Source organism: Lepidothrix coronata, unplaced genomic scaffold (genome assembly GCF_001604755.1).
Source record: "Lepidothrix coronata isolate B3197 unplaced genomic scaffold, Lepidothrix_coronata-1.0 Scaffold10, whole genome shotgun sequence".
In the NCBI taxonomy this organism is placed as follows: Eukaryota; Metazoa; Chordata; class Aves; order Passeriformes; family Pipridae; genus Lepidothrix; species Lepidothrix coronata.
In genome coordinates, this window is record NW_016690190.1 from 696,255 (window position 1) to 723,722 (window position 27,468).

Genomic DNA, 27,468 nt, shown 5'->3' on the forward strand with positions numbered 1-27,468 from the left:
AATCCTTGCTATGCAAGTGTGGTTCCAAGTAACCTGATTACACAAATTTGGAAATTCATTACTTAAACAGCAAGGCAGTAATGCAAACATCTGGTGTAATTTCAAAAGAAACAAGCTCATATTGAAGGTCAAGGACACTCTTAGCTACTCATGCAACAGAAACATGAGTTTTTACTGCAGCATTTTCTTTCTTTCTTTCTTTCTTTCTTTTCTTTTTATTAAAGTCCACTGCTCATTCCACTAATCTCAGTCCCATTTATGTACTTTTTATAGACATCATTTTGATGGGAGACAAAACAACTATAGCAAAACAATGACTTATAAGTTCTTTATAGTATCTCATTTGAAATTGTGAAGACATCCAGGTGTCTTTGTTAATGACTATCTTGTTTATCATATAATGTCAAATATAAAGCAGGATTTGGATGGTATGATGTTGGTTCTATAAACACTTTTTCACCTCTTTAATGGGGCTTCACTGATAGAGTAATTCTGTTTCCATGTTTATGGATTCTTCCCTCTTGTTGATAAAAAAATACATGAAAATGCATATAAAGCCTGCAACCAAAGCCTCACTGCTTCATGACAAAAAATGAAAGTTTCTTCAGCTTCCCTGGAAGTCAAAATTTATCCATCGCAACCTCAGTTTTTTCTGACACAGTTTGCGCAAGAGCATTTTTAGTAGAGGCCTGACCCTATTGAAATTTCCTTGAGGCATCAAACTAGGAAGCAAGGAAGATTAACTGTGTTATTGTTTTTCCTTTTAACCTTGTTACATCCTTGTATTGAATACTGTAAAAACCTCTAGGTACAAGTTAGTCACACGTGCCAAGAATTTCTGTCTTTCTGCATCAGAGTCATGATGAAGTGTCCTGGGGAGGAAAAAATGGTGTGAAGCTGATTAATGAGTAGGGACTTAAAAATAATCAGACACCATGAGGACCTCCTACAATTTCCCTTTAGTATTTTCACAGCTGCATAATGTCTGTTCTTGTGAATGTGCTTTCTTTGTAGCTTTTTGAGAGAGTTTTGTCAGTTAAAGCATTCATTGGTGTGGACACTAAGAGTAGCTTGTGCCCAGCACTTGTAAAGTTGTTTAGTTTGTCTTCTCTCTACCTGTATCAGAAACTCGTGGCCAGTGCTTGTTACAAAAGTACCATAGCCAGCTGTCAGATGTGTTAGATGCATATTTCTTTTGATGGAGAAACTTAGCAAAAAATGTTTCACCTTGAGGAAGATTTATGTACAGAAAAGGGGCTTTAGTTCAAGCACAAGTCCTATGAGGAGAGGCTGAAGGAGCTAGGGCTGTTCAGCCTGGAGAAGAGGAGGCTCAGGGGAGACCTCATCACAGTCTACAACTACCTGAAAGGAGGTTGTAGCCAGGTGGGGGTTGGTCTCTTTTCCCAGGCAACTATCAGCAAGACAAGACGGCATGGTCTCAAGTTGTGCCAGGGGAGGTTTAGGTTAGATATTAGAAAGAATTTCTTTCCAGAGAGGGTGGTCAGACATTGGAATGGGCTGCCCAGGGAAGTAGTGGATTCTCTGTCCCTGGAGATTTTTAAGAAGAGACTGGATGTGGCACTTAGTGCCATGGCCTAGTAACCACAGCAGTAGTGGATCAAGGGTTGGACTTGATGACCTCGGAGGTCCCTTCCAACCCAGCTGATTCTATGATTCTATGATCTCTTAGATGTATGGGTCTTAGATTTCTCAGTATCACATAAGCATTTTCAGGAAGTTGTTCAGAACTGCTGATCTTTTATGATACTGGTCAGCCTTTTGCCATAACAAAAATGATGCTTCTTTGGGTAAATTACACTGGCAGATAAGGCATCTTTTTCAGTGTCAACTTGCTCAATAAGTAAACTCACTTCACCCTTAATTTGCTATCTGCCTATTCATTTCTCTAGCAGCTGATATGGTTTAGCCTTTTCAAGGCAGGCACAATGTATACATCTGTGCTGTGAAAGGGCTGGAAGTGACTTGGGCAATAAATGTGCCAGAAATGGTCTCAGTTGAACAAAGTGTTTACAGCAGTTTTTACTTTGAATATTTGATTTCTCTTTTCCAGAAGTAAGCACCTTGAAGGACCTTTTTGGCCTTGCTAGCAACGGTATGTGTCCCTGTTTTGTTTGTTTCTGTTTGTGTGCACTTGTTATATCACAGAAGACATTTTTAATCTATGCACGCACACATCACATTTCTAAAAACAATAATATTCCTTGTCTACAGAACATGACGTGTCCATGGCAAAGTATAGCAGGTTACCGAAAAGGAAAGAAAATGAAAAGGTAACAAACGTTAAAAGAAAATGTTTTCCTCAGCCATTCTGTCTGCATCACTGTTCACTTAGGAACTTTGGAGAGTTCATCGCTTAAATTCACAGCAGCTTGAGAGTACTTGTGATTTTGTTTCCAAGCAGACACAAAGCTTTTCAACATCAACTCAGCAAAGTCATACCTGTTTTCTCCCAAGTTAGGCAAGTGATCAAATATTGTGCTGAACTAGTGCCCTTCAGGTCCATGGGAGCTCTTCAGGCAGAGGCCATCCAAATGGCTATAAATAGATTTGTGTAGGCCTACTGTTGTACAGCTGAGCTGATGATGCAGCATCACTGAATACAATTCATTGTGAACTGTCATGTAGCCTTGTGTCTGCTATTTCTAAAGTGTTCCATTTCTTCTTGTCTACCTTCCTTAAATTTCCCTCTTGTGGACTGTCATTCCTCTTAACATAACTCTGTTGGTGGGATTGTTCTACATTTCTTCTTCTTTCCCACTGGACCACTATTGCAAAATACATCCCTTTATGCCAAAAAGCATGTGACTGGCCCTATCCTAAGAGTGAATCAGTTCTACAGGATGGTCCTTGTAAGGTAATGCATTACAGAACAAAATGTGACATAGCATATGGTGAATTATTCATCTCTGATTTCTGCACTTGCAGATTTGTGTTGTGATCTCAGCTGCAAATAAATTTCTTGCAGAGAGATCAGATCCAGATTTTTACTTGTGGTTGTTACATAGTTTGTAGTCACTGGGGCTCCCCAAAAGCTTAAGTAACTTGACAGAGAAGGGTTTGAAGTACTTGCTTTGGGGTTTGGATTTGCTTTTTTTGTTTCTCATCCTTCCTTTTAACCTGGAAAAGTTCCGTAATAAGAATTACTTAAAGATAACTTGAAAATAATCAGTAAATATATCCATATACACAGTAACACTTGTCAACCTCTTAATTTTTATTCAGCTTAAGGCAGAAGTGGCAAAAGAAGTGGCAAATGCAAGAAGAAAGCAGCACCTTTCATCCCTGCAATATTACTGTGCCCTGAATGCTCTGCAGTACAGGAAGAGAGTGGCAATGATGGAACCTATGCTAGGATATACACGAGGACAGGTATGGACAGTAAAGCATCCATATCACTAGACATGTTCCTGGGAAAAGTAGAACATTGTAACTCAGGATTTATTGTGAGAACTGACAAATTATAACAAGGTGTACGTTGGGGGGAGAGGAGGAAAACAACTTGTGTTCAGCTTGCCTAGATTTTAACAACTGATTTTATTTGTGGCAGATAGATGAATGCTTAGATGTTCAGGAAAGACACCAATGAAAAAAAATCCAGTACACTTATATGCAAAATCAGCCTGGGGTTAGTTTTTTCACAGCTAAGCTATCAGTGCAGTAGCATTTACTTCCACTGTTTACTCTGCACAAACTCTCCTATGTAGCAGTTCCCTTCCTGGCACATAATGTTCAGCATACTGATGAGGAGTGTACACGATAGGGAACAGAGCATGCTCTGGAGAACTTGAAGGACAGAACAGTAGAGGGGATTGAGCAGAAGGCTGGCAAAACATGTTTCTAATTTTTATCCTACCAGTAATTTGATAGAGCATTTCTCAAGTCTGTAAAATGTAGTAATACTGGTAATCTGACTCTCTGGGATGTCAGGAGGACCAGTATTTTCACAGCATTTGATTCTCATTATCACCCATTTTAAGGGTCTTTTGTGCTTTGACACTGATGAAAGAAAGCATTGGGAAAATGAGAAACAGGCTATGAAACAGGAAAAATGGATGCAGTGCTCTGTTTGGAACTGTAATGTGGATCATCATCATCTCCATTGTCCTGTCCTTTGCAGATCATGTGCCCCATTTAAAACAGGTAGAAAATGAGGATTCAGTCACTTTCCCCACCATGGGAGTTCACACTGCTTCTCTGCTGCAACCATCCTAAGTGAAAGAACTGCATTGGTTTCCTTTACTGGAAGTCAAACAGAACTTACTTTCCCTGTACTTTGTCTGACAGAACTGCTGTATCTCAGTGCTTTATACAGGAAAGTCTCAGGTTGTCATGGGAATGACTCAGTAACCAGAAGCCAGTTGATATTGGTGCTTAAATATTGTGAACTGCCCTTCATCCCAAGCATATATTTTTTTCATTAATTACTCAAAACATGTCTCCTATTTCACATTTCCAACAAATAAGTAGTCTCCAAGGAATTTGTGGAAGAAGTGGCTAATACAGGGTTCATTTGACTGAAAACTGACATCAATGTGTGAGCTAGGCATGTCGGTCTATCATCAGTGGGATTTAGAGCTCTTCCCTCCTGAACTAGGCTTCAGAAATAAAATAGGTGAATCATTCTTCATGAGGGCATGACTTCTCTCCTTTGCCTGTAAAGGGAGCCTGTGGTCAATAACACAGTTGCAGAAGTCGGAGTTACAGGTAAGAAGAAGGTTAGGGAAAGGGAGTAAATCACAAGTAAAAGTGGATGAAATAGCAAATAAATTGTTTAACATCCAAGAATTTGCTTTTCCATCTCTTTTCAGGGTAGTTCACTGATATTTTTTTTAATATTTTTTAAACCTAATTCATTGCACACATATGCCAGCTGTGTTCATGTTTCACTCGGTTGCCAGTAGGCCCTAATGATGACTGTGTGCCCCGCAGCAGGTAATCCAAGGTCAAGTCTACACTGAGTACTTTGCTGCTGTTGCATGCTTGCTGAGCCATACCAGCTAAGAGAATTAATCTTCTGTCACAAAATGTGCACTTTGACCATAGTAGCTTCTTTTAGCTCCTTCAGTAGAACAAAACCCATGGTAAATGTGTAGCCGATATAACCAATTGCCTTGGAGGCTTCTGCTAGCACAGCTACTACTACTTCATCACTTTCCTGACTGACTTTGCTGTAGCACTTAAAAGATTTTCATGTTGGAGTTGGTAGTCCAGATTGGACTAGTGAAACTTAATGGATGCTTTGTGTCCCATTTGCTTTAATATGGTGGCATTGCACACAGCAGCTCCTAACACCACGAGAGCCAATTCTGCACAGTGCTAATATGGGACAAGCTGCCCGTTCCCTTATTTCAGTCATTTAGAAAGGTCATTGGAAACATACCTGTCAGCAGCCAACAGCTTATCTGTGTGTGAAAGGGTGGAAAGCTGCAAAAGTGGGAAGCACAAAGAAAGGCAACGCAGCTGTTTGACCATGTGTTTGATTGCCTGCCAAAAGTATCCGTCATCGTGGGATCGCTGTGAACACTCCCCACAATCTGTTACTTGTCTGCCAAAGCCAAGAGATCTTCAAGTGCCTTTTTTTTTTTTATATATATTTTTCAGATCAATTTCTTTAAGAAAGGAGCAGAGATGTTTTCCAAAAGAATGGACAGCTTTTTGTCATCTGTTTCAGACATGGTTCAAAGGTAATCTGATACTTTTGTTTCCTTTTGACTTCCACTGGATTCTGAGCAGTAGTTCTCTAACCTTCAGCACACTAACTGAGGGTGCCTCTGTTTCTTTCTTATGAGATTCCTTCCATGCTTGCATTGCATTGTTGGGCATATTTTGTTACAGCAGTGGGTAGAAAGGAGATACATTTGTACCTGGAAAAGAAATGCTGTCAGTACACTACAGAGAGAACTGTTACAGTATAGCCAGGAACTGTGTAAGTGTTCACATGCTTTCTTACATCCCTCTGTCTCTTCATAAGTACAAAAGTATGGAATTTGAGCTACAAATGGGTTAACAGAGTTAATATAATAGACCTAAAGTGCTTTCTGAATTAGAGGTATTTATACTTATTGGATCCTCTATAATAGTACTGTAACAATAATCCATTAACCTCTCAAAGAAGGATTTAGGGCCTAGAGTGTGTTTTGTACCTACACAAGGGAAACGAAACTCCTTACTCTAGGGAATATATTCATTGCATCCAGTGTAAGCTGTATTAGTCCACTGGGTCCAACCTGGTTTGGCCAAATCCTAATTTCAATAAACTGCCCTGCTTTTGTACTCCTAATTTTGTGATGTTTTTTTCTTACACTTCCCCTCCACTTCTACTTGCAGTGAGGATTGACATTTTCTTTAGAACTAAGTCTCTGTAAATGTAAACTTTACATTTAAAATGTAATCATAATAGAGAGAACATTAATCATAGAATCATAGAATGTTAAGGGTTTGGAGTGGACCTTAAAAGAGCACCTAGTCCCAACTGAGTCCTTGACTTTATTGCTTCATACCTTTCATATCAAACTGCAGCCAAATCATCAGTTATTCTGACTCTGGTGGCATTTTAAATAATGCATGCTTGTTAATTTGAGAATTATGTTATAAATAATCGCTCTGTATAGTAGATTCTTTCACTAAAGGATTCTTTACTTTCTGTTCTTTTATGTATCTTTTTAATTTTATATATCTTTGCATGCTCATTTCTGAAATAAATCCCTCTACAGCCTGTGCAGCATTTTTGGAGACTGGAAGACAGATTTTAAACTCCATGGAAATAGTGCCCTTTGTTTAGTAAATCTAGAGCATCTTCCTTGTGTCTCACAGGCACAATGAGGATCCTGCCATTGGATCCTCACCATAGAATAAGCCCTTGTTTTCCAAAGTCTGATGGATTTGATTTCTGGATAATGTACAGTAGTAAATGCAGTACAGCAAAAATAGTCTACTCAGTTATTTTGCTGAGTCTGGTTTTTTGTGTTTTAAGTCTGTCACACAGTAAAGCTTGAAAGTACAACTCAAATGTAACTAGTGCAGGAGTGTGACATCTTTGGAAAAATTGAAAGAGAATCTTGTAAAATTCTGAGCGTCAGTGTGCAGCGTAGCAATCACTGACACAGGATGTGGTTCCACGACTTCAGATTACACAGCCACTGAAAACTGTGCTGCCCACTCCTCTCCTCTTTTAGTGCTGGGGATCACAAGGCCTCACTGAGTCAGATCTGCTTGCTAATCAAGCTGAAAGCTTTCCATTTGTCAGATTTGTTCTCTTGGAACAAGAAGCAGATGCGACCCTTTGTGCAGCTACAGAATTTCAGTGGTAGTGTGGTCTTGCATCTATTTAAGCTCATTGTGAAACAGTCTTCATATTTAAAAGCATTTTCATTTATTCAGTGAATATTGCTAACAGTGTGAAAACACAGGAGAGAGATCACTAACATATTTTCAGTAACCAGTTAGCCTAATTGCCACAGATGGATGTAACTTCATAATTGTCAGCTTTTCTCTCCTTTCTGCCTTGGAGATTGGATAAACACATCTTAGGAAGAGGAATCTGGTCTCGGGAACCATGAAGATGCCGGGGAAGTTCTGTCAAAAGCATTTTCTGGTGCAACAAAAATAACTGATCAAAAGATTCATTGAAGTAGCACTTAGGTAAAAACTGACAGCACAGTTCCATTTTATTTAAAAATGGAATTTAAATAATTCTTATTCTGACATACAGTGATAGAGTTCAAAGGCACTGGCTTGCAAAATATGGTCTAAAATATTTCAGATCTGTGTTATTATTCAGCCTTTTTAACTCACCCTCTCATGTGACTTGGCTAGTTGACAAGAAGCACTCAGTTGGTCTCATTTTGGAAGTGATGTGGGAGCTTAGGAAGTCTCAGCTTTCTCAAAATATGGAAAAGCCTCAAATAAGCTAACATGAAACAGACTAACACCATGATACAAGTTGGCTCTTCATCTGGCCAGTCAGACACTGCTTAGTGCTGACCTAAATGCAGTACTGTGTCTCTAGATTCCTTCAACAATTACAGGATATCATCAACTTCTACAGAAGACTATAGAGGAGGAGAGCAGGGGAAGAATCATACCTCCTTGGCTTGCCCTTTTCCAGTCTTCTTGTCACTGTCAGAGACAGGATAGTGGACTTATGTGGATCTCTGCTCTTGCTGTGTACACCTTATGTTTTGTGCTCATGTTCTTCAAAAGGTTTAAACACTTGGGCAGGAAATAGGGAGAAAATTACTTATGGCATAGCTGCAGGTGTAAATGGCTTTCTAAGGTATGGAATGGCAAGTATCCTTATGTTCTCACCCATGAGTTTTCCTAATAGGTATCCTAGCCTGGATACAGTTAATAACTCCTCAAGTTTGGAAAAGTTAAGAAAGAAATAAAATATTTGCTAGTATTGTTTTTATGACAGTCAAAGAACAGCTGCTGCAGTATGAACCTTAAGAGGTCATCTAGTCCATCCTCCTGCTGAGAGCAGAGTCAGTTAGGGCAGAGTGATCAGTACTGTGTCCAGTCAGGTTTTGAGCATCCATCTCTGACTCTCTCTCACACGTGGCACACACAGTATCTGGTGATAGCTTGTGTCCATTGCCTCTCATCCTGTCACTGCACACCTTCAAGAAGGGTCTAGCTCCATCTGCTGCATACCATCCCATCAAGTAGTTAAGCTGGCTATGAGACCTCCTTGTTAGTCTTCATGTCATGAGGCTGAAAAGCAATTCTCACAGCTGCTTCTCATGTCACATGTTTTGGTCCCTTAGCCATCTTGGTGGCTCTTTGCTTGACTTTGTTTCTGTCTTTCCCGTGCTGGGGCACCAGAACTAAACACAGTACTCCTGTTAGAGTCTCACAAGTGCTGAACAGATGGGAGTAATTATTTCCTCTGACCCATTGGCTATACTTTATCTTTGCACTACTCTCCAAGATAATCTCAATTGGTATTTTTGTTCATTTTGTCTTCCAGGTGTTAGCTGTATCCTGGTATAAAATGACTAATGATGGCTTTGGGTTTCTTTTTGTGTTGGTTTTTTTTTCAGCATACAGGGAGAGCTGGATGCAGAAGCTGAAAAAATGAGGGTATCCCAGCGGGACTTAATTGCACTTAATGAATCTGTTTACACCCCAGATTCTGATGTAACTTCACCTGCTATCAATAGAAATCTCATCCAGAAGGCTGGCTACCTTAATCTTAGAAAGTAAGAACATTGTTGCTATCTGCTGATTTGTTTAGTTGCTGAGCAGTTGCTACATATTTATTTTTTTTAAGGTCATAAAGACTTCTCAGGCAATGATTTTTGAGGCTCCTGAATCACTGTGGCAGCTCTATTCTTTAGCCCCTGAGTATCTCTGTCATCTTTGGAAATGCGTTTTAGAATCTTAAAGCAAATTAAAGGCATTTGAGACTATTTTCCTAAAAACAGAAGTTTACTTCTGGTTGAATTTGCCTACAGGAATAATTTTCTGCATTAAAGTGGCTGAAAATTGGAAACTGATGGGGCTGGATTCAGATTGTTCCCAGATCTTAGGGCTAAAGAAAACAGAGTGTGTACAAAAATAAACAGCTATTTTATGTAATTAACACATGTTTTCATAAATGACCTCTTTTACATAAACAAAAACTTTATGAACAATGCAAGTGCATAACTTGGAATGTTACCCCACGTGGAGTTACTTCTGCAGATTTTCTAAATGAAATTTTCTATCAACTTCTGTAGGAGTTATGTATATTGGTGGCATATAGTAACCCTGTTTATGTGATTGATTAAATATCAGTTTATTTCTGTTTGACTAATAATTTTTTCTTTGTGAGTGGACATTTATTAATTTCTCATAGTATTCTAAGAGTTGGATTACAGTATAATAGGACTCTGTAGCTAGGGAGGTCATGGTCTCTGAGATACTATTTGGAGAAGATTCTTTTTTAAATTATGATTCTCTGTGCTGAAATTGCTCATACTGCTCTTCAGCTTGAAAATATCTTTCCTTTTTTAATCCAGTTTCACAGAATCACAGAATCATTTAGGCTGGAAAAGATCTCTGAGATTGAGTCCAACCTTTGGCCAATCACCACTGTATCAACTAAATAGCTTAATAGTATTTTATGTCAGTTACTCAATATTCTTTTATTCCTTAACAAGAAGATACTGTTTTTAACTTGGATGTTTGTAATTAATTTAATTCTTCAGCTTTCATTAAGGATTAGTCTTTGCTAGGAACAGGTGTTGCTTTTTCTTCTTAACAGAGATCCATCATTAAAAAAATGCCAGGGTGAACACAAAGTTCTGATTAGCGTCAAGATTTGTTTGCAGTTTCATACATGTTTGGAGTTATTTCTAAATAGTAATGAGTCTTTATCACTGCATCTTCTCTTCAGTAAAACAGGTCTGGTGACTACAACTTGGGAAAGATTGTATTTCTTCACTCAAGGTGGCAACTTGATGTGTCAGCCCAGGGGAGCAGTAGCTGGAGGATTGATTCAGGACTTGGACAACTGCTCTGTTATGGCTGTAGACTGCGAAGACAGAAGATACTGCTTTCAGATCACTACTCCTACAGGAAAAGCGTATGAGACAGGTTTTATTTGAGCACAGCCAGTCACACCTACCCCTTCAGATGCTCTTTTATGTAAAACATGCTTGGTGTAGTAGTAAGCTTTTCTGGGTTTCCAGAAGGGTGTTTCCAAATTAAAAGCATGTTCCTTCCAATCCTCGCCCACAACTGCCTGAACAGCACATGTGTTATCTTTTAGTTGCAGCTTATTCGTGATTTGTGTTCCTTTGATGGAAATAGATATAAAGCTTGGTGATGTTATTATAAGCCTTGGAGTCCACTCTTAGCTTATACACTATGCTTATATTCCAGGGGTATAACCCTTCAAGCAGAAAGCAAGAAAGAATATGAGGAGGTAAAAATATTTTCTTAATGTTGTTACTGTTGTATACAAGTGAGCTTGAAGAGTTCAGTTTCATTTTTCCCTTCCAGTGGATATGTGCTATAAACAACATCTCCAGACAGATCTATCTCACTGACAATCCAGAGGTAAGAGCTTGTTTCTGTCTTTCAGTCTATTCCTTCCAACTTGCCTTCCCATTATTCTTTCCATGGTAATGTAAAGTACGTGTGTAAAAGAGCTGTTCTGTCTTGTTTTCATAGGCAGCTGCAATCAAGCTGAATCAGACAGCCCTGCAAGCAGTGACTCCCATTACCAGCCTGGGGAAAAAACATGAAGTTCACCACCCCAGGTAATGTTCTCCCTTGCACGTCTGCGATTTTAACAAGTCTGGGCCTCAGTGGTCTTAAGACATCAGGATTGTCACTGACATCTGTAGACACAAGTCCAGGTCTCTGCGAGTAACACAGCTGTGAATATGGACACTGTAGGGCAGGGAGTCAAATGGCAACCTATTGCTGAAAGTGAACCCACACTCAGAGCTGATCTGCATTCAGGTTTAATATACCAGCACTTAATTTTTTCCTAAATAATATTATGTCTAAAAACCCGAACCAACCAACCAGAGATTAATTACTTATTAGAGGTCTCAGTAACAAATCAGTAGGAAAATATCTTATTTTTGTGATTATATAGTGGTTCTGTCCTACTTTGGATTTTTGAATAATCTTGTCTGCCTTCCAGAACAAAGGCAGGGTGTCACTGATTGAAACATATTTTCTTTTCCATTTTCACTTTAGCCAGACTATAAAGAATATGGAAAATGATAAAATAATTCCCAGTGAATCAGGTGATATTCAGGACTCCACACAACTCATTGCTCCTGGAACACCAATTCAATTTGATATCGTATTGCCTGCCATGGAATTCCTGGACCAGAACAGAGGCAGCAGGTATGGCCGAGACAGTGATCAATCACTTTAACAGTGTGATTTTAGGGGAGAAGATGAGGTATTGCAGCATGTGTTTATGGTGACCAGAATCTGTAATTAAAGTTTTAATTCTTGTTTCATAGGCGTGCAAACCCATTTGGGGAATCTGAAGACAGCAGCAAAGATGAGGAGGAAGGTCAGTACTGTTTTTTCCCAGATAAAATTAGACAGGATTTTAGACTGTCAGCTACCCAGTGTCTTATAAGGAAAACAACTAACACCATAGAGCAGTGGTAACAGATCCATAGTACCACTAAGGTAGTTACCTTTCAGAAGCCAGTCTCTTAAACAGTGCTACCTGTGAAAACAAACACCTTTTTTCAGTCCAAGCTGTATTCCAGATCAGGTTTATTTAAAGGCAAAAAGATTTTGTTTGCTTTTCTTTTGTCTTCCATTCTTTTTTTGTTTGTTTTTTTAAAGTAGCTTTTGACTTCTTTAGAAAAGTGGTTGATGGTACTCTGTTATAATTCTGTTCAAGTTTGAGGCTGCTTTGTAGCCATTCCTTACCGATGTGCACTTTGAGATCCACAGTGTAAATCTCCCAGAGGCCCAGCATAAAGCTCCTCCCAGTGACATGCCAGTGAAAGACAACAGTTCTGACCTTCCCTGAGCGCTTGTAGGGCTTGGCCCTGGCTGTTCTCATCTTTGTGCCAGTCACAAGCACTGTCTGGAACCCACAGCCCAGTGAGAAAACTACTCAGAAGAAGAACCAAAGCAGAACCTACTGATGTGAGCCCTCCCCCTGCATGAGCTGTCCCACTGTGAGTTAGGTGGGTTGCAAGGTGCAGACAGAGCTGTTGTGGCCTTTGAACAGTCACATTCAGCAGGACCTACTTTCCCTTGCTCACCACCAGCCGTACAGGGAGCCTGAGCAAACGATGGCTTTGCTGCATAATGGCTGCTTACTTGTAAGTCAGTGTTACGGTGACAGTCAAGGAGCAAGGAAGGATTTAATGAAAACCTCGTTGGACCCAGCTGCATGGAAGGTCAGAAGGACAGATGAAAGTGAAGAATGTACAAGGCTTTAAGAGTTAATTTGACGGAAGCCAAGGCTTGTGCACAGTCATAAATTTATCACAGTTTATTTGCAGTTTATGTGCACCTGATAGCACAATGGGCAAGGGAATTTTACTAGCTAATCAAATAAATAAAAAAAGACCAGTTACACTTTTAAGGCTCCCAAGCAACTGCAATCATTTCCTTCCCCACCTCCACACTGCTGCCTGTTCACGCACTGTTTAAAACTGGGTCAGGGCACTGTGTGGCTCATGGCAGGAAGCCATCGCTTGCAACGGTCACCAACCACAGGCTTACTGCTGAGTTTCCAGAGTCAATAAAATAATTCCATAACTTGAGTTACTGGAAAATTGAAGTAGCACAGTGAAGGAAGTCATGCCTTTTGTCTTCCAGATTCGCTCCTGCAGCAGATGTTTGTAGTTCGGTTTTTAGGATCTATGGCTGTTCAGTCAGATGGCACGTGTGAGGTGATTTATGAAGCTATGAGACAAGTGTTGGCTGCTCGTGCCATCCACAACATATTCCGTATGACTGAATCCCATCTCATGGTCACCAGCAAGAACTTGAGGTACTTGTCAACATTCTGTTCTCTTCATACAACTTGTGATTAATGGAGTATTTTTGGTTTTGTTTTTCCAAGACATACGCTCTTTGAGGAAGCAAAATCCCCAGAGTCACTTTATTTAGACAAAAATGTATCTCTTCTTATGCTGTAGGATCTAGAAATCATCCTCCTGACTAAGTTGTAAGAACATCCTACCAAATTCTAGGGGATACCATGGGGCTATAAGGCCCCACAAAGATAGACTCCCTTTAGCTGGGGGGTGTTTATGTCCCTCTGCATTATGTGTTAGCCCATGCACTCAGGATCCTTTCTGAGTGAGTGATTCAGAAAGGTGCTCTGACTTGTGCATGTCAGGCAGCTGAGAGTCAGGGTCTAGAGTTGAACTTTGCCAATCACAGATAAAGCATCTGATTCTGTATGTTTCCTCACCTGTAAAAGTGCAATAGTGATTCCCCTTCTATCATAAAGCCCCTTGAAATTACCAAGAATCACTCTAAAATAATGTTCTTTTTTTTTTCCCTGCATGTAATTGTAGGTTAATAGATCCTCAAACCCAAGTTACACGAACAAGTGTAAGTAAATTTTCTTTCTGAATCCAGTTTTCCACTGACCACTCGGTCACATGCCCTTGACCAAGCAGACTGTATGCTGGTTAAAACAAATAATTTTACTTTTCCAGTTTGAACTCACCACTGTGACACAGTTTGCTGCCCACCAGGAAAACAGGCGACTGATTGGCTTTGTGGTCCACCTCACTGAGACTCTGGGAGAAGAGTCCATGAGCGCGTATGTTTTTGAGAGCAACACAGAAGGGGAAAAGGTTTGCATAACATTTAATAAAATACTTTATTTAGAAAACAGGTCTTTGGCTTCTTGGCTTACACATCTGGGAAACAGTGCTACAGAAACAAGAGCAGCTCAATTTCTTGCCAAGAAAACACGTTAACATGCAAGCCTTTGATGGCTTTTGTCTAAAACGGACCAGATTTACTGATAATGCAGCAGCATGAACAAGGAAGCAAGGATGGGATTGCTAATACCAGAATTAAGAGAGAGGGGAAATTGTCTAGCAGCAGCACTAACAAAAAGGAATGTCAGCTATGTTGAGACACGTACCTCTGTGAAACTTTCAAAGACAAGGCAGCCGTGCTGTGCTAACACCACGGGGTGTTTGCTGCATGCCATAACAACAGAAATAAGGAAGGGGGTGGAGAATTTTTGTCTTAACAGTAACAGCCTTACATGCACTCGCCCAGGTTTGGAAATGAAGTTTGGTGAATAAAACTAATTGAGTAGAGTACAAAGATTTACCAGCCTCAGTGAGCTCTGAAGCTGAATCCAAGATAGTTTTATTTTTCTGTAGTTAGCATGGCAAATTGGTATTCACCTCTGCTATTTTAGGCCTGGATTTAAGACTAAGTGCTAATTAAGGAACAAAAAAAACAAACCAAAATTAAACTGAATGTTACATATATTTCTTCTTTTTAGATTTGCTATGCCATTAGCTTGGGAAAAGAAATTATTGAGGCACAGAAGGTAAGTTTGTTTCATTCCCCATATCTGTGTGCTGATACATCATGGTCTGCTTTGTGGGTACCTCTGGTGTGACTAAGAAAAAAGAACTACTACTTCTCCTAATGTGACATTTGCACAGACATTATTTGCAGACATTATTTGACACAGCAAAAATAAAACTCCAGTTTGATTTCTCAGTAGCATGACTTGAGATAAAATGTGCCGCCCCAAATCAAATTCAGAACTATACAAATCCACTTGTTCATGTTTGAAAGGGAGATGTGAGCAAACTTTTCAAGAAAACAGACCAACTCTTTGGGATGAAGTGTAAAATCACACACATTGCTGTTTCACTTTTAGAAACTCATATTCTTTCCTCCCTTAGGGATGAAAAATTGAAGTGTTTTTCCACTTAGAATAAATGGCAAAGTTATCCTGTCCCTTGTAGATACATTTTATCTATATAGAAGTGACATTAATACATTAATATTTGCTGTATATTTTTGCTGCTAAAATTTGAGAACAGGATGGGGGAATGAGCTTGTAGTCACAGGCAATAACCATGGGTATAACAAATAAATTATTGAGACAGTTATTTTTCTCCTTGCTTTTCAGTAACTAAAGAGCAAAATTATTTTTTTTTTCCTTATGTGCCCAAGAGGTGTCTTTACTTAAGCAAAAGGTATTATTTATGTTTCAAATCTTTAGAGTAAAGGTTGTCCAAAAAAAAAAAAAAAAAAGAAAAAATTGCAAAACCTTAGCAAGAAGTACTGGAAATACTGGGAAACCTGTATTCTCAAATGCTGCTGCAGCCTGCTGACCTCTCTTCTTTTTCTTCAGGACCCAGAAGCATTAGCTCAGCTCATGAAGTCTGTGCCATTAACAAATGATGGAAAGTTCATGCTTCTGAATGATCTGTCAGAAGAGGATGGCACCGTGCATGAAGGAGGGGAAGAATCAGAGGCATAAAAAGCTCCTGTCACTTCCTGCAGCCTGTGTGGGAGTAGCAAAAGCAGGGAGTCATTTTGCAAGAATCTCTGGTTTTCAGTCACCTGCGCACACCCAAGGCCAGCTTCTCTTTTCCTGCGGGAGAGCACACGGCGTCTCTGCAGCAGAGTTCCCTCTGGATTTCCAGTGGAACGACAGCAGGGCTTGGCCTTCCAGGCATTTTGCATTTGTGAATGTGTAGGGTGTAGCTGTGTCTGGGAAGCTGACAATCTTCAGGAAACGTTTCAGCCCAAGCCCCTTGCTGCTGGCAGGAGAGCACAGCTGTCAGCCACCGAGGGGTAATGGCATTTCTTCACACACATACAGCAGCTCCCAATTCCACTGAAATTCGTGTGAGCTCGCAGCTCCTTTAACAAATATCAGGCCTCAACTTTCCTACCGTAGTCAATTTTCATAGTTTGCATGATTATGTGCATCTGAATGAAGGTTAAAAATGCACTATCTACTTTATTTCAGATGAAGTTATTTTTAGTCTAGTTGAAGTGTAACAAGATTTTGTGTTAGCCTATTTACAAAACAATTTGTTAAACACTAAATTTTTCCTATTAATATAATCTATTTTTATATTGCATCTAGAATAAGCTTACAAAACAAATCTAAGTGCCTACTCCTACCTTCATGGGGACCACACTCACATTCTGTAATTAAGTAATGGACATAATGTACCTCTTTGATTTACTATTCTAAATACCACTGACGTGCAAACCTCAGAAGTAGTCAACAAATGTGGCATGTTACTTGTGTACAGTTCTTCTCTGGTTAGGTTTCTTAAACATTAAGTTGCCAGAGATGGTAATAGTAGGGCAAATAAGTACTTTTATAGTAATAATTCTTTGTATTTTTAACATTGTGGTGATGTGCAACAGCTGAGTCTACCAGCAATCTTTGGTTTTAAGAAACTGAGCAATAAAATGTTAGATAAGTCTACAATGCATTGACAAGTCTCATAGTACCTTACTGAGATTAGATACTAGAGACCTTTGGCTAAAAAGTTTACATTTTTTTCCTTCCTGAAAACATGAGCAAGTGTACTTTGCAAGAACAAACAAAAATAAACAAACAGCTGTTATGGGGGGGAGGGGTGTAATCTGTACCATAGTTTGTGTTAATCAAGATGAGGTATCTAGAAAAATGGCTGAAACTCCTCAAACTTAATTTAACTCTTCTCAGTCACTTAGTAGGAGAGTACATTTTCTATAAGCAGAATCTGTGAAACAGTATCTGAAAGATCCCAGTTTGAAAGTGTTTGATGTGGAATAAATTTAATTTAACTGGTTACTGAATGTTTAAAAGAACCCTGGAAGAAACCTGTTAGTAACTGACACAAAAACTTCTTTATAAATAAAAGTTGAAGCTGTCTTATTAAAAACATTAACACCTGTTAACCTGGTGTTACTCAAGACACTAAGAATAAGGTTCTCAAAATTGCATTTATTAACACAGTTTTATGTACATGTTCTCTACTCACAAACCAAAGAGACTTAAGTAACAAAATACCCTTTTGTACAATGAGTTAGGAAACACTGAGTAAGTATTACATTTGGTCCTTTGTACCTGAGAAGCTGAAAACAGCTGTTGATGGATATCTGATGAAACTCAAATTTACTTCTGGTTACAGACTGCATTAGGACCTCCAGAATCTACCCTTCAGCACCAGCAGTTTGACCAGCTGGGTGCTGCCGGGGCCATTACTGGTCACCAGTCACTGCAAAGGCCTTGATCTTGGGGCTGGAAGGGAGTTGGGTGTCCGTGCTCTGCTCCCCCAGCCACCATCCTGTGAGGGGGACGGTAAGGCAGCCCAGGGCTCCTGGCACAAATGGCACAGCACCGTGTGGGAAGGAGGGTGCAAGACCTCTGGCAGAGCAGCTGCTGCCACTTCCACATGCAGCAGCCTGGTCACAAGACTGAACACACGAGGGCAGTGGTGGCAGCTGCCTGCTGGAGCCTGGCCTTCAGCCTGTTCCACCCATCCTGAAGGGGAAAAGACCTAGAGGTGTTTTATGTACCTGCAACACATCATCCTCACTTACATCAGCCCTGGCAATTTCAAGTGAGCATGTCTGGTTTAGTTTGGGGGATATTTTGTTTTAGCTCCATCGTCTCATCTCCACATGACTGGTTAAGGGTCCATTTTGTTCCTGTAACTGGAGCAGGAGGGCAAAAGCAATGAGAAGAGTAGTAGCACCACAGCATGAATTTTGCACCTCTTCCATATCCTTGTGGGGGGAATAAAGGATGTAACATGTGTAACACAGTGGTGGGTGTGACATCCAAACCCGGGACCCACCTTGTATTTCACAGGAGGAAAGTCAGTCTGCATGTATATGCTGCTACATGACAAAGAGAAAGAAGGAAATACAAACTACAGTCCTGTAATAGCAAGAATAGCTCTATTATCACTGTACATATTTGTGTATGTATATATTTTTGCCACATAGAGTATACATTCAGGTCTCCCAGATTGAACAAGCTTCTATAAAAATAGGCTGTCTTTCCTCTAGAATTTCCATCACCAGAACCAAATTAATTTGTTGACCACTATACTAACACAATACTCAGTTCACCTTATGTTCAACAGTCTGACCTTTCCAAGATAGTGTGTTTCCAAAAAAAAAAAATGGAGAAGGGAGAATACAAGCACAGATTAGACTGTGGGTCTTGTCTCGACTGCACACAGCTACCTAGTGAGGCCATCCAGGGGGAAATGAACACCACTTGCATGTGATTCTGCCACTGCTGTGGAAGAAGGAAAGGTAGTGTTTGGCCATTCCACTCCAAGACTTCAGATGAGAGAGGAATATGGAAGTATGTGCACAGCTACTGCAGCAGTACGGAAATGAGCAGCGAGAATGCTGATCTCGGCAGTGCTACTGAGTGTTCAGTGCGGGCACAGTTTGGTCAAAAAAGAAAATGTACACAAATTAAAAAAGAACAAAACTGTATCAAAGTAAAAAAAAAAAAGCAAAAATATAAACCAAGTAATGCAGCATTCTTTAGGGCAGTTATAATGAATTAAAAAAAAACCAAACTTTAATGAGCCCAGCTGATTTTAACAGTCCAGGAAGCTTCTCTGTCATGTTTTCAGAACCAACAAATGGAACTTTCATATCAGTCTGGTCTTTCCAGTTGTGACAAAACATTCATCCTTGCTGTCTGAATGTTGAAGTGACTGGCGGGAAAGGGTGAATCAGAAGTACATCAGGAATTGTCTTAACCAGTGACCCAAGAGTGGGTGGAACAATTTGAGCCATTAAAACAAGTATTAAAGCAAGTATGGTCTAAAAACACAGTTAATAGTGCCAAAAAAAAACCCCAAGGGTAATTCTCAACTGAACTGCCTAGAGTAGGTTATTCTAGTTAGTAAGACCTAGAATTGTTTTATGTTCTGGGAGATTAAAACACACCTGTATCTTTTAATGAAAGTTGTGTTTGCTTTTAAGCTAAGTCTAGCTACTTATAAGTTAGGAATCTGAGTAACTCTTGCACAATCTAGAACCTCTACTTGCAGGCATGAACAGATGTTATATAGAGTTCTCACAGTGTTCAGCAGCTTCTGAGCCTGCAGTGCAAGTATTGTTAATAAAGAGGCATGTAAGACTGTATGAACAACACAGACAGTACAACAGACCTACAAAGGCTGGAAATACAGAATTGAGGCTGAAACTTGCAATTAGGCACAACATATTCATGAACTGTAAGATCACTTAATAGTTACAGACACCCATCACAGTGTCTGGTCATAAAAGGAAGAGCTGATTGTGGTTCTGTCTTGGCTCTGGATTTCCTTACTTCTGTGGATGCAAATCAGACCTTCGGTATGAAATGAGAAGTGATTTCTCATGTTAACTTTTCTGGTTTTCCCATTCTTTGATAAGGAGGTAAAAACAGCAGGGGAAAATAAATGCCTGACAGGATCTTTAGTTCCACAGTACAAATACTAGCTATAGTAATAATAAGGGGGGTTGGAATAAAACAGCAGTAAGGACTTCCATTTTGTGTAATAGATTTAACAAACATTCACAAGATACACTATTAAATCTACAGTGTAATCTGTGACTGTATTAAGTGCAGCAGGACTGCACAATAACGTCTGAATTATTTTTTTGGACAACAGATACACACAATATCTTGATTCAATTTGTTTTCTTGTTGAAGAGATGCACCAGTTCAAATCTTGGACAAAACAGCCTGTGAGTTGGTTTGTGGGTTTTTTTTTAATGCTGTGTTAGAGATGCAAGAATGCATCTAGAAATTAATAAGGGGGTTTTTTATCTGCACATTTTAAAATAACTACCTCCAAGGGCAACATTTTATATAATTATTTTCAGTCTAAAGAAAGTGCTGTAAATAATGCAAACTCCTGAAAAATAGGAGTTCCTACAAGGAATATAGACAAACACAGACCTAGCCTCACTGGATGCTAGCATACTACTGTACATTTTCTCTTGGGTTTAACAAAGCAAGTAAATCAACTCTAGAGCTTTTACCCCTACAGAGTGTTACTGATGATGACAAGAACATGAGTTATTTGAGTAAGTAATCACCGCTCGTACCAGCCATGTCATTTCACAACAGGCTCTGCAGGCGTAGAGTTGGAAAGATCTCCATTGCTTGCTTTACCAGATTCTTCTATAAAAATAAAAAAGACATGGATCATGTTTAACATTTTAATCAAAGCAATAAAATTCTTTAGCATATATATGTATTATGCTGATGTCATAACAACCCTTGATGCAGTATTTCATGGTCAGTATGTGTAAAGTGACCTTACAGCACAAAGGGTCCTGGCCCTAAGAAGAAATCTATATTTGGGGTGAAAGGTTCTTCAGTCAGCAGTACTTGTCTAGAAGTTACACATACTTCCTCACACATTTTGCAGAGTCCAAGTCCAAATGTCACAGTAGAAGGCAAAGATATTACAGTGTTCAAAACTTTCCACCCTGGTATGCGTTTCAAGCTTTTCTCACCACAAAACACATTTCTTGGGGAACTGAACAGGTATCACAACAGTGAATATCCATCCTAAAATATAATTAAGTAACTGATGTTCTACAGAATGCTTTCCTACAGACACCAGAGTAGCATGTCTATTCTTACCACAATGCTTGGAGTTCTTTGGCTTTTTTTTTTTTTTAGTTGAATGATTATTTGAGCAACTTCACTGAATGTGATCGAATATAAATTCTTGCTAAAAGATTTCTTTCTTTACAAACTGTTTTCCTAGTGCAGAAGAAAACTGGTCTTTTCCTCCAGTGACTGTAATCACACAGGTCACTTATACTTTTGATAATACTATAGTGGAAAATTATCTACCAATTCAATTTTTAATACACTGCTATCTGAGTTTCTAAGTAACTTGTGACTGAACTGCATTTCTGTATCTTCATCCTTAGAAGCACTGATTTCTTAGGAAAGAATTTTCCCATACCCAAGAGAATCTTTCAGAATTCATGAGGGAGAATATATAAGCAAGAATAATAAATGCAAGAGACCCATGGTACCTAGTGAAGAGACCATAACACAAAGTAGGATCTTACCCTTGGAATATATAATTCAATAGGAGACAAAACATATCATAAACATTCGAATACATATAGTAACTGCATCATCTGCCTCTGTAAGCTGAAAAACAGCTGGTAAACAACAGGTGAAAAACACCACTTTATGTCATACCAGCTAAGGTTGTACAGTAAAAGCTGTCATTGTCAACACTGGTAATTGAGGGGGTAAGTATGATGCTGAAGTTCCTGAACTTCATATTACTGCAAGTATATTCTCCCTGTCCCAGACTTTTTGGGGTTTGTTGGGTTTTTTGTGGTGTTGCTTTTTTTCTACACCCCAGAAGTCCAGCTTGACATTCACCTGTTCCAAAGAGGGCCTTCATGAGTGGTTCTTGACTTCTCTATCACCCTTGGCCCCACAAATCCCCTTCTGAAATACTGAATCAACCCACCAGCAAGAAAGCAGCTATGGAAAAAAGAAAAAAAAGCACCCTCCCTACTAAGTCAAACACTCTCATGAGCCAAAATGTTCTATGTGTAGCATTTGCCCACCTTCTTTTTCTTTCTTTTCCTGGCTTTCTTCTGCTGCAGTTTTATCTGCTCTGAAAAAAATTCTTGCACTACTTAGTGAAAAATAAAGGAGTTCAAATTCCTAAGGGAAAAGATAAAGAAGAGGAGCATCAGTATATCAGAAGAATGAATTTGCAGACAGATACCAATGGGATTTTTCAGGAGCATTTTAGGCAACTAGATTTCAGTATCTTAAATCTCTTAAATGCTCCTGAAAAAAAAAATAAAAAAAAAAAATCTTTCTCCATTCATACCTTATTCACATGCATTTTACAAAGCAAATGTCAGCCTTTCCTTGAAAGGGCAACTTAGGCAAAGCAGCATCACTGCGACCTTGATCAGTTTTTGAACAAGGTTCAGTGATGAGTTTTCTTAACACAGAGGACCAAACACAGTGCACACTCCTGGGAATCATGAGAACATACAGGGCTTTCTCTATTTCAACAACAGACAGAATGTAACCATGGGCTGTATAAACAGCCAACTACAGATTTGTCCCGTAGCCTTCTCAAATCAAGACAGAGAAAGCACCACACCACAGAGTTGCAGTGCTTCAAAATTCAAATGGATCTTTCCTCCAGTTGACAGCTAATGCATCATTCAACTTAGCAGCTCAAACTTAACACACAGGCAACTCTGAGGGTTCACAGTGTTATGTAAAATCTTTTTACACAAAATTTAACCAAAAGGTTATTCTCTCCTATTTAAGCATTTAGAATTTAGCTGCATTAGATTTCAAACTCCATGGGACAAAGAATTCCATTCAACTAGGTCTTCCCACTCCACTCAAATATCACAAACACTGATGACTTCTTATTTGGATCAACCACCTCAAGTGTTTATATTTGTTTTGCACTGTTGCTGTGGACAATGCTTTGGTTTTTGTTCTCTATGAGATCCATCAGGAAACAGATACCTGATTTGTGATGAGTAAGTTCTGAAGTCAGTAAAGAACAGAATAGAGAACTAGGCCAATGCTGTACCTGTAAACAAACTTCCAGTCGCTTGTGGGTAAGGTTCATAGTTTGTAGTAGTTTTTCATCTTGATTAGTGGACTGCACATTCTGTTGCTTAGCTACTGCTCTTATTTCCTTCACATACTTCTCTCTAACAGACTGGAACCAGTGCAGAGAATCAAACTCCTGGTATTGATCCAAAAGCTTCAGAATGTAAGCCACACCTAGTCATTAACAAACCATGTACCAAAGTCAACATGCAATTTGCAAAACATTTTGTGAACGTCTTTTATGGATCAGCCCAAGCTGATAATTCCCCCACAAATATAATTTAAATTGCAGTTAATTTACAATTAAATTTATCAGATCAGGGGAAAAAAATAATCACACTAAGGAACATGCTTCAGTTTTCTAACACCTCACAACTCCAAATACTTGCATTCCTTCTCATCTGGCTGAGATCCACAAGCTTTGACAGAAATTTGGAAACACCAATATATGATAAAACTGTCTGCTTCCATACACAGCTATTCCATGCTCAGGAGATTCTGAACACAACCATAACCCTCAAATTCACTGTGCTGAAGCCAAGACAAATAAAATTTAAATGACGGAATTTTTAATTATGGGAATAGACAAAGTATAAACAAATCATTTCTTGCAAATATTCATTAGGTTGGCTTACTAAAGGCTACTGAGTGTGCTGCAACTTACCCATGGCAAACCCATCATCAGTGAAAGCTGCTCCACTTTTGTTCTTCTTATTCAATTTCTCCTTGCAACTGATTGAATGCTCTACAAAATTGACAGTCTGAAAAAGTGAAAAGCTGTCTTGGAATCATAAAGAGAGACTCACAAATTTCACAAGACGTTCACACACATGCTGCTACCTATGAATATAATTGCATGCCCAAAGCTGTGCTAATTGTGTGGCCCATCCCTATGCATTTTTGTACTAAAACTTGTCCTTTTTCTAAATTTTTTTTTTTGAAGAAAGTAAGTAAAGCTTTGGAAAACAATTGCATATGTGTAAGTGAAAAAAAAAAAAGGTAGATCTTAATGTTCACTGTTCTTTTCAGATTCTGTTACTTCATATTCTCTTGGTGATTACTAGAGGTAAACATATGAACAAGTAAAGGATAATTAAAATAGCCCAGGTTCCTGGAAAGCTTAAAATAAAAGTCTTTTAAAGCTACTGCTGCTATTTCACTTTGTTTAGAAAACTGTAGAAATATTCCAATAGTCTTAAATTTACAATGATGTTGTACAATAGATCCAGTGATTGGTATGTGTTTGAATATGCAGTAACTACTCTTGAGACACGGAAACGTGAGTAAATTAACTTCCAGAAAACCTATGACAGTTTCAAGTTTAACTACACTGAAATACCTTTTCAAAACTAAAATGGATGGTATATTCCTGAAACTGTATTTATCACAAAAAATTCCTCAGAAGAAAAGGAAAAATAACAAAAGTATTTGCCATGAGCCTTTATTTTTCCTCACTTCTATGACCATGACATACCTGTCCTCTCACAGTCTTAAGTTTCTGGCTCATCGACACTACTGAATTAGTTTCTAAAATGGGATGTTACATATCAATCCATCTAGATCATTTTGGCCTTTAAACTGAACTGCTTCCAAACGCTCAGAATGCTGGAATCAAGTGTGCATCACTTCCATTTAGCTGATCTCTTTCTAAGCAAAGTTTATTAGCAAGAGCGGGTCCAACTGCAATGGAGAGGGCCCCAATTTTACTGCATTAGAACGTGACACTAAAAGAGCCTAAAGATACCCAACGGGATGCAGAAAGAGCAGACACATGAAGAATATGGTTTTAAACTCACTTGGCTTCTCCAAATTTCATTCAAGGAGAAGTAGCTTTTCTACAAGCACCTTTTTAGTGTTAGTATGTGAATTGAGATAAATAAAGAAAAACATGGCTTTGGACAACTATCAACGAAACCACACTCAAAACAATAACTAATCAGGGAAGAAAGTAGAATATGATAGTCAACAGTCTAATACAAAATATTTAAACACAAACCTGCTCTGATACATTTCTTTAAAATAAGTCCTGGTACAATGGAAATACTCACCAGTGGGGGAACAATTATGTAGAAGTTCCGCAAATGCATGTTCTTTGGACTGCGGAATTCCGGAGCAAATACATCCACAAGCATTTTGAAGTACTCTGTTCCTTCTGCAAAGTTACGTGTGAGGTCACTGAGCACAGAGTCCAACTGCCTGCAGAGGGTAAGCAATGTGTTACCTGGTTTCTGCTAGAAGTTTCTCTGCTTACTCACTTCTTGGGATAACAACCCTCTCTTCACCCTTTGCTACACCCACAATCCAGTATTTGGAAAAGAGTACCCTTCCTCCACAGCCAATTTGAATCATGTTTCTTGATTTAATTTCCTCAAGAAAGCTCTATGAATAGAATATTTGCATTTTTTCTACCTGAGGCCCTGCACATTCTAAAAGCAGAACTCAGACACATGGTGAAGAAAGCTTGTTAGTCTTTAACAACAAGGATTTCATCAGGACACCAGGCTCTAACAGTCTGTTAGTTCCAGTGCCACTTTGCATTTTCAAAACAACTCTTTCTGTTTTCTCTGCTTTGAAGCAAATATTTTTGCATAAAGGCAGCTGAACTTTTAACACACATACATAATACCTGCATTTATAAACATAAAATTAAAATTCTCTCATCCCATCCCTGCCCCAGACCTCAAAGGCATGATGTCAGTGTACCTTGCTGCTTTTCGTGTTTCTTCTGAGAGTCCTTCTTCTTTCACCAGCTCTTCGAAGTTCACAATATCTTCCAGATCAGGAACAAACCTGAAAACTTACTGTTTGTTAGGATTATGCTCAACTGTCTATGTTCACTGAAGTATCTACCCCTAATTTATAATTCAATTAATTTAATCTTCTTGGCTTGAACTATTTGCTTCAAGTTATATCATATCTGCCATACCATTTTCATCCAGGCACTATTAGCCTCACTTCTAAACACATACACACCATTATTTGTACTTCTGCTTTTACTGGACTACCATCTCCTCTGTATCTTTTGATGCCCTTAGTAACTAAGTTTAATATTAATTTGCAAAAAAACTATTTCTTACTATGTAAAAGTCACTATAGTTTGATAACCTTCTATAAGCACAGACCATATCTATACAGAAAAAAGACAGTTTTTCCAAGTTCCTCAAGGCTTGTATTATTTTTCCTTAATACACCCTTGAAGTGATTAATATCAGAAATTACTGACTTAAAGACTAATGTCTTATGTGTACATTCTATTAACTTTTTTCCAGGGTTTTTCCATAGAATTTCTTTTATTTTTAGTGGTTTATGGCAATGATTGTACAGTTCTGAATTCCAGCACTGTCTGATAATTCCCCTTGAATGAAGGCATATAAATAGACCTTTTCAAAATTTATTGGGGATGGATAAGAATCTAGGGAATACCAACAAGAATAGGGAGCAAAGGAATGAGGAGGAGTAAACAGAAAAATGAAATATTTGTGGAAGTACCTAATTGCACTACTACAGCAGTGAAGTCCACCAGATCTTATCATTCGTACATAACCCATAGCGTTGCCTTTAAAAACAAGAAAAAATAAAAAAGGAATTTGAAATTACTTAAATACACACATACACTTTTCATAGCTCCTATAAGCTCTGAAATGTAAATTAATATAATACTTTAGCTGGGTATATGGCCATTTTTTTAAGTACATGAACTTAGCAGTTTTATGTTTTTACTAGCAAATACACTCAATATGGATAAAAGTCAGTTCCATTAACATAAAGAAAAGAGCTGAAAAGGGAACAGGAATGTTTGCAAGCTGTAAGTATATTTTGGATTGAGACATGCAAATGACATTACTGTGTAATTAGATGAGAGCATTTATTTAGCATGGGCTACAAATGAACTACTTTCCGCCTGACTGAAATTAAATCTAGGTTTAGCCTGAGCTAAAAGTTCAGCTACTAGGCCACGAAGATCTCTTTCACTTAATAACATTTATAACATCTTAGATAGCATTTCATACCAATTTGACTTATGAGCTGCCTGAACTGGTCAAGATAGCTCTGGCCATCCGGGGTTATTCCAAGTTTTCTGATGCCACGGTTGAATTTATCTGCTCTTTCAAAGGGATACTAGAAAAATATTTTAGAATAATTTGTAAGAATAATTACTTATCATTAGGAAAAAAAGTAGTCATCATATCAATACAGTTCTATTTGCAATGTAGTCTCACTTCACATCTACAGCTTCATTTTTTTTTTATAAATTATACACCTGTTTGTCTGTATTACATGACAAAAGTCATTTGGCTACGTCACTTCTGCAAGTTGAGAAGTAAAACAGAAGTGTTACTGAGAACAAGAAAGTATTCCTAAGAGAAATAAGCACATGA

The 27,468-nt window shown here is 38.7% G+C and overlaps 2 protein-coding genes across 7 annotated transcripts in view; one reads left to right on the top strand and one right to left on the bottom strand.

Moving 5' to 3' along the window:
* The window catches only part of APPL2 (adaptor protein, phosphotyrosine interacting with PH domain and leucine zipper 2), a 34,077-nt gene extending 16,694 nt beyond the window's left edge, over positions 1-17,383 (top strand). The window contains exons 6-21 of the mRNA XM_017804775.1: positions 2,072-2,113; positions 2,233-2,291; positions 3,244-3,390; positions 5,623-5,705; positions 9,063-9,221; positions 10,400-10,588; positions 10,888-10,930; positions 11,008-11,064; positions 11,179-11,267; positions 11,716-11,868; positions 11,991-12,043; positions 13,318-13,492; positions 14,025-14,061; positions 14,169-14,309; positions 14,978-15,025; positions 15,845-17,383. Coding sequence (XP_017660264.1) covers positions 2,072-2,113; positions 2,233-2,291; positions 3,244-3,390; positions 5,623-5,705; positions 9,063-9,221; positions 10,400-10,588; positions 10,888-10,930; positions 11,008-11,064; positions 11,179-11,267; positions 11,716-11,868; positions 11,991-12,043; positions 13,318-13,492; positions 14,025-14,061; positions 14,169-14,309; positions 14,978-15,025; positions 15,845-15,973 — 1,604 coding nt within the window. The 3' untranslated portion in view covers positions 15,974-17,383. The remainder of the gene's footprint in view (positions 1-2,071; positions 2,114-2,232; positions 2,292-3,243; positions 3,391-5,622; positions 5,706-9,062; positions 9,222-10,399; positions 10,589-10,887; positions 10,931-11,007; positions 11,065-11,178; positions 11,268-11,715; positions 11,869-11,990; positions 12,044-13,317; positions 13,493-14,024; positions 14,062-14,168; positions 14,310-14,977; positions 15,026-15,844) is intronic.
* Positions 15,888-27,468, bottom strand: part of KIAA1033 (KIAA1033 ortholog) — a 41,584-nt gene continuing 30,003 nt past the window's right edge. For 2 of the 6 annotated variants that reach the window (XM_017804769.1, XM_017804774.1), the window contains 8 exons: positions 27,100-27,208; positions 26,579-26,645; positions 25,793-25,879; positions 25,138-25,285; positions 23,754-23,850; positions 23,067-23,263; positions 22,066-22,165; positions 17,424-20,641 (listed from right to left, as the gene is read on the bottom strand). In XM_017804769.1, coding sequence (XP_017660258.1) covers positions 20,574-20,641; positions 22,066-22,165; positions 23,067-23,263; positions 23,754-23,850; positions 25,138-25,285; positions 25,793-25,879; positions 26,579-26,645; positions 27,100-27,208 — 873 coding nt within the window. In that variant the 3' untranslated portion in view covers positions 17,424-20,573. Of the gene's footprint in view, positions 15,998-16,156; positions 16,254-17,423; positions 20,642-22,065; positions 22,166-23,066; positions 23,264-23,753; positions 23,851-25,137; positions 25,286-25,792; positions 25,880-26,578; positions 26,646-27,099; positions 27,209-27,468 lie in introns of those variants that run through there. The other 4 variants (XM_017804771.1, XM_017804773.1, XM_017804772.1 and 1 more) reach the window with 4 other exon arrangements.